This window comes from Corella eumyota, chromosome 1 (genome assembly GCF_963082875.1).
Source record: "Corella eumyota chromosome 1, kaCorEumy4.1, whole genome shotgun sequence".
NCBI classification, from domain to species: Eukaryota; Metazoa; Chordata; class Ascidiacea; order Phlebobranchia; family Corellidae; genus Corella; species Corella eumyota.
The window spans coordinates 22203659-22215741 of NC_137490.1; the positions used below are offsets into that span (position 1 = coordinate 22203659).

The 12083-nt window shown below is 29.8% G+C and overlaps 1 protein-coding gene across 1 annotated transcript in view; it reads left to right on the forward strand.

Moving 5' to 3' along the window:
* Positions 1-12083, forward strand: part of LOC145763326 (transcription initiation factor TFIID subunit 1-like) — a 32765-nt gene that overhangs the window by 1880 nt on the left and 18802 nt on the right. The window contains 21 exon segments of the mRNA XM_082574755.1: positions 172-335; positions 847-1010; positions 1537-1728; positions 2098-2283; positions 2654-2794; positions 3231-3275; positions 3394-3529; positions 4232-4418; positions 4856-4926; positions 5237-5370; positions 5924-6090; positions 6864-7044; positions 7611-7801; positions 8271-8385; positions 8846-8987; positions 9591-9693; positions 9819-9918; positions 10368-10448; positions 10952-11032; positions 11379-11498; positions 11860-12035. Coding sequence (XP_082430881.1) covers positions 172-335; positions 847-1010; positions 1537-1728; positions 2098-2283; positions 2654-2794; positions 3231-3275; positions 3394-3529; positions 4232-4418; positions 4856-4926; positions 5237-5370; positions 5924-6090; positions 6864-7044; positions 7611-7801; positions 8271-8385; positions 8846-8987; positions 9591-9693; positions 9819-9918; positions 10368-10448; positions 10952-11032; positions 11379-11498; positions 11860-12035 — 2877 coding nt within the window.

Below are 12083 nucleotides of genomic sequence, written 5' to 3' on the forward strand. Positions count from 1 at the left end.
AATTTTACTTCGCACCAAAAATGGCAGTTTTATTTATTTTGCAAGCCTATAAATAGGACATATATATTGTCCACTAAGCTCCTTTATATTTAGTGACCTATGTATATTTATTTACCATTAACAATAATTTACCCTAAATGTTAGATTAAATTTAATTGTTTTTAATTCTAGTTCAAAATCTTCCACCAAATCTCACTCAAGTAATGAAGGAGGGGGAATTATTCTTCCATCAATTGTATCACGAACAACCAGACTTTCTGGTTCATCCCCTGATAGAAAAGTTTCATCAGATTCTGAACAAAAAACCAAACACAAACATGATAAGAAAATATCAGGTAGGTGGAAGAAACAATTAAATTTTATTATACACATCCTAATTGCTTTAATAAGCTCTATACTGCTTGTAAATAATTTTTTTTTGTTGTCACCTTTATGGATTTTGCCATTTTAAAACTATTAATGTTGCTTTTTAATAAGAATAAATACATATTTTTACAACTAGTTGATGGCATGCTCTTTGGTCAGGATTTAATATGGTAGCAACATTCAACTAATACTTGACAAAATTTACCATATTTTGCCAATTAAGCTTCATAGATTGTTTAAAGTTTGAAAAACAACTGTTTGCATTAAATTTATTTTGAATCTTTATTTAGTTTAATTCTTTTTTTTTGTTGATTTGTTATTGTTTGTAATGCAAATTAGACAACAAGTTTTTTATTTTTTTTTAAAGTTAGATTCTTGTAAGATTCTTTTCTGATTGATTTATTATTGTTTGTAATACAAATGGATTAATAGACTTATAATTTAATTTAGATCAATTTTAACTTTGTAACTTTTTTGTAGGACTTTCTAAACATGAACGTAAGAAACGTCGAAAGGAACGATTACTCCAGGAACAACAACAACATGAAGAGGAACAAATCTTCAGCCAAAGATTAGCTGTTCTCCAGGAGAAAATCAATCAAAGTGATATTAGGAAAGTTTTCCCAGAGTTCCGACCAAGTCAGGTATAGAGCAGTGGGTATAAAGTTGAATGGGTTAGATTTAATGTATTTGATCCAGTATATTGCATGGGCTGTACATAGTGTATGGTATTTATTTTGATATTGTTATTTATGTTGTAACAGAAGTGTAGATGCTAAAAGGTGTTCGTGTCCAAAAGTTTAAAAATTTTGGATTCTGTTACTTTCAAAGTTCTTAAAATTAGTTTTTTTATTTTTATGGCTGATAACCTGTCTTACGGTTAGCATTTTTATTGTTGCAAAATGGTCACAAATAATACTTGCCTGCAATTTTCGCTTACTTACCACAAATGGCAGTAATATTTATTTTATAAGTTTGTAAATACATACGTCCACTAAGCTTTATTATATATAGATAGATAGTTTTGACCAAATTTACTACTACTTTACAGTTCATATAAATTGAAAAGAAACTTCAATAATTGATTTGTATTTTTGTGGGTAGAATGCTCACTAAGTTTAGATCAAATTTTTAAGTTTTCAAAATAAAAAAATTTGAAACAATTTTCAGGTTTTGAGATTTCTTCGTTTATTCGGAGGTAAAAACTCTTCATCAATGCCCAATATCTGGAGAAATTGTAAGAAGAGGAGGAAAAAGAGAAGCAAGGATGAAGTAGCAGGAGGAAGCGGGTTGTGGAGTCATCCATGGACTGCTCCTGAGCTCTCGGATCCTGATCCAGAAGAATGTTTATCAGATGAAGAGGTTTGATCAAAAATTAAGATTTTTGATGTGAATTTTTTTTTAAATAACTTAAGTTTAGACAGAACTTTTTAATCTTTTAAATCATTTTTTTTTTAATTAAAATGTTTTTTTAAAAGAACCAACATATTGTACCTATGGGCTACAGTTTGATTGTCATAATATTAATGCAATTTTTAACTAATTTTTGCCCACAATAATTTACCTGCACACCACAAACAGCAGTTTTATTTAGTTTAAAGACCCAAAAATTTGACATACACATATAAATATATCTTAATTATTTGTGAATATTGTTGCTGTTCATGATTCGTTATTTTTTTATATTATTTTAAATTTTTATTTTATTTTAAATATCATTTTCTTTACCAGCAAACCATGTTGAAACCAATGAAACCGCGCCAGAAAGGCAAAGAAGTCCAAACCACCAGCAACCAGCAAACCAGTGCAGAAATACCAGCATGGAGGTACGGACCAGCAGCTTTGTGGTACGATATGCTTGGGGTTCCTGAGTCAGGGGCTGGGTTCGATTATGGGTTTAAACTAAAAGAACCAGGGGTAAGAAAATACAAATATTGAATATTAATTTTTTTTTAAATTGTTTTATATTTCTATATCCTTAATGTGGGAGGTCAACTTTATGACCTAAACATGGAGTAACATCAGTTACTCCGACCCAGTCTCTAGTTGCCTGTGGCAGTTTCGAGTATTATAGATTATAATTGCCAATAATTATGCTCCTGATTAGGTGCTGGCTCAGCAGAAGTTTATACCGTTTATAGCGTCTTACTCAAAGTATTAACAGCATAAAAGCAGTGGGGATCAAACCAAGGACCTCATTTAGTAAAGCCAAGTGTATTAACTACAACACTATATCTTCATTAACATCTAGTATACAGTAGTAGTTTTATTTAATATATTTCACTAGAGTGATGCCTTTAATGGAACATCAAATGTTGTAAACGATCCAAGTTTCCCAACACCAGAGCATTTCTACATGGTCTCACAAGTAAGATGGGAGGATGATATTATTTGGAACGCTGAGGATGTTAAACATAAGATTGGAAAGGTAGGCACTTTAAAGTAAACACTTTTATTTATTGTGGAGCTACTGGTTATCGGTTGCTCAAAATGTCATGTGTATGTTTTTATCAAAAAAATTAAAAATAAACTTTGTTACAACTACTAATTATTTAAGTTAAGCAACTTAAAACTTACTTAATGTTTGTTTATTGTACAAAATCTAAACAAAAACTGTAAAATAACATACACATAATTTTAATACCTTGTAGTATAACCCAAAAGAATAATATACTGGTTATGGCATTTGGTTATAAGCTTAAAGGTTTTGGGTTCAAGCCGCACCAATACCACACTATTTACCTTTGAGCCTGGTGTTTACAATTAGCTTAAAAACAAGTCAAAACTGCACACTCTTTTTCAATAAAATATATAACCTAGGATCTTAAAGTTAAAGTAATATTAAAGGATCTTTTATATTTTAGAGCATTTTAACAGCACCAGATCTGGATGAAAGATTTAAACATCGGGTAAGTAAAACCTCAAGTTGAAAGTGTCTAAAAATAAAAAATTTCCACAAAAATTTTAAATTTTAAAAATTAAAAAAATTTTTGTGGAAATTTTAATTGAAATAATAATAATGTTAAGGTTGATCGAGCAGCACAAGCAGGTTGGGTTCCAACGAGCACACAACGAACTGCTCTACCACACGGTGGAATTCCTAACACTCGAGGTCCTCTTACTTTACAAGTTGAACAACCTTCAGCTGTTGTCAAGGATACAAGTGAGGATAAAGTTCAAATTTAATTTTTTATTTTTCAATTAAATTAATTGTGTTTTTAAGTTATAAAAGTTTTTTGTTTTAATATTTTATAAGTTATGTATGAAAGAAATATATATTTTTTTAACACTTTTTAAAAACCACAAATGGCATTATTTTTTGTTGGTATAAAAGCAACTTGTAGTGTCATGCAAAATACCATTAGTCATACAATCTGACATGTCATTAGGAATAGGTAGCTGTGCGAAAATCCAGTACAACCATTTCTGAGCTTGTAAATATCTTGACCAACATTGTCTTTAAAAACCATATTACGTGGCTTTGTTTAAAATATATTTTAAAAATCACATCACAACTGTGTTTTGTTCAAATTATAATATATATTTTCCCCTAAATAAATCTTAAATTTTTTTGTTAAATTCTTGTTTTTTTTTGTTAAAATTCATGTTAAATTGTTATTCTTATTTGTTAGAATTACTCTTAATTTTAAAGCTTGCGATAATTTATGTTTTATCATTTTATTAACACTTCATTATTTATCAATACTTAAACTTTAATTTAACTTTGACTAACCCTTTAGTCCTTAAGGTTCCCAGTTTAAGTTTTGACACAGGTATTTTTATCTTTAGTCAGCATTCTTTGTTTTCATTTAAATTCAAAATCTATTTATTTTCAATTAGTTTAAACCAAGATTATTGTTTACAGATAAAGATGATAAGACAGTAAGTTCAATCTTTCCAATCGATAATTATGAGTTAATCTACGGGAACTGGGAGAAGGATATAATATGGGACGACCAAAACATGGATCATATTCCCGAACCAACAGTCTTTAAATTTGATCCTAATGACCAGAATATCATTCTTAGTGTACCAGAGGAGCCTAAGATATGGTAAGTTGGTGTTTAAATGGTGTTTACAAAATGAATGGTAGACATTTATGTTTTTATGGTGTTTTTGTGGTTGTTAATTAACTAATGATGAATTAGTTTATATTAGGAAAAATGGTTATGGTTGATTGGTGTTTTAAAAATGGTTATAGTCAATTGGTGTTTTAAAAATGGTTATGGTCAATTGGTGTTTTAAAAATGGTTATGGTCAATTGGTGTTTTAAAAATAGTTATGGTCAATTGGTGTTTTAAAAATGGTTATGGTCAATTAGTGTTTTAAAAATGGTGTTTATGGTCATTATATCAAAAAAGTTTCAACCACCTAGTAAAACTGGTTTAAATTTGTTTTATTTAATTTTGGTGAATTATGTTAAGATCATAAGTGATATATATAATAAATAATGTTGTAGAAATAATAAATATTTATTCTTATATTAAAGCGCGAGTCCACAATCAAAAGATTTAAACAAGAAAGAATTAAAAAAAGGAAAAGCAGTGGCTGGAAAAACTGGTAAATTTTTTTTATATTTATTTAACTTATTTATTTAAATAAAAATTGTTTTCTTATGCTTTAATGCATAAAGTCTTTGGTTCGATTCCCACTGCCATCATGCTGTAGCACCCTTGAGTAAGGGGCTATAAACAGTATAAATATAATCAATATTATCCCAAGGTCAATTTGAGACTAGGTTGGGGTAAAATTGAATTTTCCACATTGAGGATAAAATAAATATTAAAAAACTGAAAATTATAATAATTTTTTTTTAATTTTAATAAAGCTTGATTAATTTTTTTAATTACTTCAATAATTTGTAATCAAGGCAACAAGGAGAAGGAAGAGGAGGACTCTTTACACAAACATGACACATGGAACCTCTCTAACGATAACTTCTACGACCCTAGAAAATCTGCTGTTGACTCACTTGCTATTGGACTTATGAGCAGCGTTTTACAGGTTGGAAGGTTTTTAACATTGGGGTAACTGCTTAAGGTCCTGGATATGGGACCCAATGCTTTTTAGTAAAAGTGCCTTTTAATTAATGTGCTTAAAGTACTTTCTCTTGCTGTGCCTAGAAAATTACTTAAAATGGTAATTAAAACCAACAGGTTATTAGTTTCATGGATGCTAGGAATATTTTTTTTTAATAAGTGAAGGTATTAGCATGTTATATTGATAATTTTAACTTTTTGCCATACAACAAAAAGCTTTTAAATTCTATATAGCCCCATACTGGGTCAGGGTGTTAATTTATATTGCATTAATCAGGTAACCTTCCTACATCAAAGATAAATTATTATTATTTCATTTCTTTTTGGTATTATCTTAAAATAATAGGTTTTAGGGATTTTTGGTGGAAAGAGTGTGCAAATGTAATATGTTTGAGCTATTGTTAACGCTCAAAGGGTGAATAATGTTGCGTATGTGTGACTTAAACCAAAAACTGTTTGTCTGCTGTCTTGACCATTATACCACTTTAGCAAACTAAAATTTTTCTTTATTATTCTAGCATTCCACCCCAGCTATGGAGCTTCATCCAATGTTGTTCTCCACCAACATGAACCAGGTTAAACTTCAACACTTCCACAGACCTCAGTTAAGGTTGTACCAACATGGTAGTCTAGCTAAACCTGGGTTCCATAAAGTTCACTGTGTTATGAAACATTTAAGGAAAAAGTAAGTGGTTATAAATTACTAGAATTATTTTTACGGTAAAGTCACAAAAAATTTAAGTAAAACTCAAGTTTTTATCTCAAGTTAAGCTTAAGTTGACTCTGATTACGATCTAAATTTGAGTTTACTTATTTAGAGTCACTAAAGTTAAGTTAAACTCAAGTTAACTCCGATTTTGGCCTAAATTTGAATTTACTCTGATGCTGTATCAAACTTAAGTTACCTTTTTTTGGAGTAGCTAAAATGAGTAAACTCTGATCCTGGATAAAAACTCAAGTTAATTTTTTTTAAGTCACAAATTTGCCTCGAGTAAGCTTTGATCAAACTTGAGTAAACTTTTTTGGAGTCAATAAACACGATTTAGGGCAAATTCTAAAGTTGAGTTAAACTTGAGTTTTGATCTCAAGTTAAGCTTGAGTTGACTCTGATCACAAATTAATTTTGAGTTTACTTATTTGAAGTCACTAAAGTTAAGTTAAACTCAAGTTAACTCTGATTTTGGCCTAAATTTGAATTTACTCTGATCCTGTATCAAACTTAAGTTAACTTTTTTTGGAGTAGCTAAAATTGAGTGAACTCTGATCCTGGATTAAAAACTCAAGTTTTTTTTTTTTTAATTTTTTTTAAGTCACTAAAGTCGAGTTTGCCTCAAGTAAATTCTGATCTTTTGTTAAACTTAAGTAAACTTTTTTGGAGTCATTAAACCAATTTATGGCAAATTTTAATTTTTTTTAAAAACAGAATTTTGCAAATTTTTAGTTAATGACTTTTTTTAGAGCAAAACAACGTGAGCAAGAAAGAGCAGCTTCTGGAGGAGGTGAAGTCTTCTTTATGCGGAAGTTGGATGATTTAACAGCTCTTGATGGCCACCTAGTGTTGTGTGAATATAGCGAGGAGTTTCCTCCTCTTTTGTCTCAAGTTGGGATGGCTTTGAAGGTTAAAAATTATCATAAAAGGGTAAGTACCTTATTTGTTTATTATACATTTAGCAGCAGTTTATATCGTTTATAACGTTTTACTGAAGATCGCAACAGTAGAAAAACAACTGGAATTAAACCCAGGACCTAAAGTTTTCTGACCACTATACCAGTTGTTGATTTATTGTTAAACTAGTTTTTTGTTGTTTTAAATTTATTAAAACTTTTGTTTATTTGAACTTAAGTTAAAATCGACAAATTATTCGTACTTTTAATCTTTATAATTTTTGCTTAATTTAACATTTTGGTTCTTTAAAACATATAAGCTATTTAAATAATCTTTACTGTATAAGAAACCCTTATAATATAATCACTATATTTTTTCTAATTAATGTGTTTAATAATCTCAATTATTAACAGCTATTAATCTTGTTTAAGGTTCCCATATTTTTTTTATTTACAATTTCATTAAACTGTTAAGAAAATATAGTTAAAATTTGTTTTAAAGAGTGAAACCTAAATAACTAAAATTAATCCTTTTTTGAAGTTATGTTAAAAATAAATGTGGTTTACTAAATTATAATTTTTTGTTTAATTGACTTTTAGAAACCGGATAAGGATTCTGATCCAACAAGATATCGCTACGGTGAAACTGTGTTTTGTCATTCTTCTCCATTCCTTGGATCCTTAGCTCCCGGTCAATCTTTACAAGCATTTGAATGTAATATGTATCGTTCCCCTATCTATGAACATAGAAGTAATAGCACTGACTTTCTACTGATAAGAACAAGACATAAGTAAGTTTTTTAAAGCAGTATTGTATTTTATTCGGTTTGTTTTGTTTTGTTTTTTTTTATCTTATCATAAAGTAGTTTTGTGACAATTTATTAGCAACTTTTTTCTAGGGCCATTTAATATGTATATTAGAAATTTCTTGTTTAATACAATTTACTAGTAACTAGGGTTAAAATAATTATTTGATATTTAAAATAAAATATGATTGTTAGAGTTTTTTTTTTGATTTAGTAATATTGTCTGATCCTATAAACCTGCTAACTATTTTTTCTGGATTTGCCAATAGTATGTTGTTTTATACTCTATAAAAAAACTTAACTATAACATGGTGGCAGTGGGAATCAAACCCTAGACCTGCTGTCTTTTTAAGACAATATACGACTTTTGAACTGCATGTCTTAATCATTTGAATTAATTTGACTTTGTGTTAGTTTTTTAAGGCTACAGTTTATTTAAATTTTGCTTTTCCAGTTACTTTATCAGACATGTTCCTTTCATATTCACTGTGGGTCAACAGTGCCCTCTTGTGGAAATACCTGGTCCTAACTCCAAGAAGGCAACCAATCATGTGAGAGACTTTCTACAGGTGAGTTAAAGTATTTTCCATTTTTACAAAGAATTTCTAAGATATTTATTTTGTTACGTTTTGACATTTTTTGTGTATATATCTTTATCCTCGATGTGGGAAGGTCGAATGCGCGAACTAAACATAGAGTAACATCAGTTACTCCGACCCAGTCTCGAGTTGCCTGTGGTAGTTTGGGATATTATAGATTATAATTGACCAGTAATTAAGCTGCTGATTAAATGCTGGCTCAGCAGAAGTTTATACTGTATATAGCGCCTTACTCAAGGGCGCCACAGCATGAGAGCAGTGGGGATTATACCCACGACCTCATGTGGTGTAACCCATTAGATTTATCAAAAATTAGAAATTTTTATTTTAATCTTAGTCTTGTACAAGTAAAAAGGTTTAATTAACATTAGATGTAGTTATAAAAACATCATTTATTTATTTAAGTTATAATAATGTTATTTCTATATAGGTTTACATATATCGAATGTTTGCCAAGAACCAGGACAATCCAAAAAAGATTAGAATGGAGGAAATACGAAAAGCGTTTCCAAATCATTCAGAAAGTAGCATCAGAAAAAGATTGAAATTGTGCTCAGATTTTAACAGAACAGGTGAACATTATTATTGCTTTTTATTATATGTTCTACACTTTAACTGTAGTGATAGGTTGCCCCATATATTTTCTATGGCATATTTTATACAGAGTTTATAATTGTGTCTCTATACTGAACATACATACATTAAATATTGGATTTTATATGTCATAATATGGTCACTTAAAACTAATATATACTTGTAATAATTAACCTGGCCTCCACAAACAGAATTTTTTGCAGGCTTTTACAATTGATAAACATAAAAAACGTCTACTAAGCTTTATCCCCATATCTATATGTTATAGATACAACTATATATTGGATTGATTAAGTCTTATTAAGTATTAATTCTGTAGTTTAACTAGTAAAATGTACTATTGCTTTTTTGAAATAGGTATTAATGAAACTTCTTAACTAAAATGTTAATTATTTGGCTTGTTAGTATACATTTAAAACCTCTGGGTCAATAGTAAAATTGCTAATAGTTTTGTCAAGTAGCTCACTTCGATGCTGGGGTAGTAGGAATTAAGTTTTGTTTAAATAAAGAAATGCACAGAATTGGTTGGTTATCAAGCATTCACCACAATCTGCTTAAACTTAAATAAAATAACTGAACAGGTCAGGATAGTAATTGGTGGGTGATTAAACATGGGTTTCGGCTTCCAACTGAAGAGGAAATGAGAGCGATGGTTTCACCAGAGCAATCTTGTGCTTTCTACAGGTTTGTATGTTACTATAAGTTAATTAAATTACTATTTGTTCTAAGAGCAACTACTTACAACTAAAGTCTTTGGTTAAAGTGGAGGCAATTTTAGTTAAGTTAATTATCTTTGAACATTGATGTAGCATGATAGCAGCTGAACAAAGACTCAAAGATGCAGGGTACGGGGAGAAGACGATGTTGTATACTCCAGAGGATGATAACGAAGAAGAACACCAGATGAAGGTTTGAAATTAGTTGTGCTAACGCTATTTTTTTACCAATATTGCATTGGTACTACTAGTCAATAACCCACCATATGTTTGGCATTTTATTTTTTGTAATATGGTTGCAATTTTTAAATTGTATTTGTCTAATAATTTTTTTTTATACATCAGTTTTATTTATTTTGAAGACCTATAAATGAAACATATAAATATCACTGACTTAACTGTTATTAAAAAAATAAAATATAATCTATATCGTGTTTTTTTTAGGGTTTTAGTAGACCGTTGATGCGCTATATTTGATAGCAAATTGTTGATTTCCGTGGATAGTCTTTAGACTGCGTTTTAAATTGTCTTTATAGGGTCGTTACTTGTAAATAATATTGCTTGAGATAATTTTTCTGACCATTAACAGCATATACATATATCAGCTTTATTATATTAATATCAATGTATTGCTTGTTGTAGGTTGATGAGGAAGTATTGAATGCACCTTGGAATACAACGCGAGCTTTTATATCTGCTATGAAGGGAAAATGTTTATTACAAGTAACTTTTTATCTATATAATAACGCTCTTAAAGCTTTATTTTTTTTTAATGATATCTGAAAGTAAATTACAATGTTTAGTTTTAAAAACTAATGACTATGCTCTATGTTTTTAAAATATGTTTATTTTCAATGTTGGAAGGTCAATTTCATGGCCTAACCATAGAGTAACATCAGTTACTCCAACCCAGTCTTGAGTTGACTTTTGCAGTTTGGGATATTATAGATTATAATTGCCCGGTAATTATGCTGTTGATTAAGTGCTGGCTTAGCAGAAGTTTATACCGTTTATAGCCCCTTACTTAAGAGCTCTACAGCATGAGAGCAGTGGTAATCAAACCAAGAACCCAATACAGTATTTTTTAAACTTCTAATTTAAATTGCCAGTGCTAAAAACACTTTTAAAAATGCCAAAACTAATTTTTTGCTAGTATTAAAATAATATTTTTCATATACACCACTATTCACATAAACATAAAAGCTTAACAAGCTTTAACATCTCAGGTAACAGGACAAGCAGATCCAACAGGATGTGGTGAAGGTTTCTCGTATGTTAAAGTTCCAATGAAACCACAGCAACCAAGAGTAAGATATCTAAGTTGTTTTTTAATGTTAAAATATGGACAACTGTTAAGCTAAAAAATTGTTTTTTTACCACTTTAATTTGATTATTGCAGTATTAATTATGATGTTTAACTGTACGAAAAAACAAAAGTAAATCTTTGTAACTCTCTTATTTACTCCCAAAAAATTGGATTGAATTTACAATTTAAACCCCTACCAAAAAAGGGTAAATTTACTCTTTAATTTACTCCGAAAATTGGGTGAAACTAACTCCTTTATTTTCTCCAAAAAATTGACAAAATTTACCTTTTATTGACCCCCTAAAATTTGGGTAAAATTTACCTTTTTATTTACCCTCTTTTAGCAGGCTGAATCAGCCCCAGCACCCCCTAAAAAGTTAGTGACAGGAACAGATGCAGATCTACGAAGATTGTCACTTTCTAATGCCAAACAACTTCTCAAGAAGTTTGGGGTTCCAGATGAAGAGGTAACAGTTGTAAAAAAAATCAGTTTAAAAAATATAAATTTTGGGCTTGTATAAAACAATGTGCTTTATTTAAAGTACTAGTTAGTAGCCAGCCCTACAGACTGCATTTTAATTGTCATAAAATGGTTCACAACTCTCAACAAATATTTGTTGTGATAATTCAACTGCACACCACAAATGGCAGTTTTATTTATTTTGTAGACCTATAAATTGAACATACTTGGCTACATACCATCCACCAAGCTACGTTATATATAGATAGACATTATTTTGGCTAATTTTGATACATATTCATGAAAACTATGATTTGTAAAAACTTTCTTTTTATTGTGACAAATATTAATCTATTATTACATCACAGATTAAAAAATTATCTCGATGGGAGGTGATCGATGTCGTGCGAACCATGTCCACCGAGCAAGCAAGATCGGGGGCTGGTGGGGCGAGTAAATTTGCTCGGGGTACGAGATTCTCTGTGGCGGAGCACCAGGAGAAATATAAGGAGGAGTGCCAGAGATTATTTGATCTTCAGAACAAGTTAGTTTCATTTGTTTTTGTTTAGGTTAATAATAGCTTTGAGCTCAT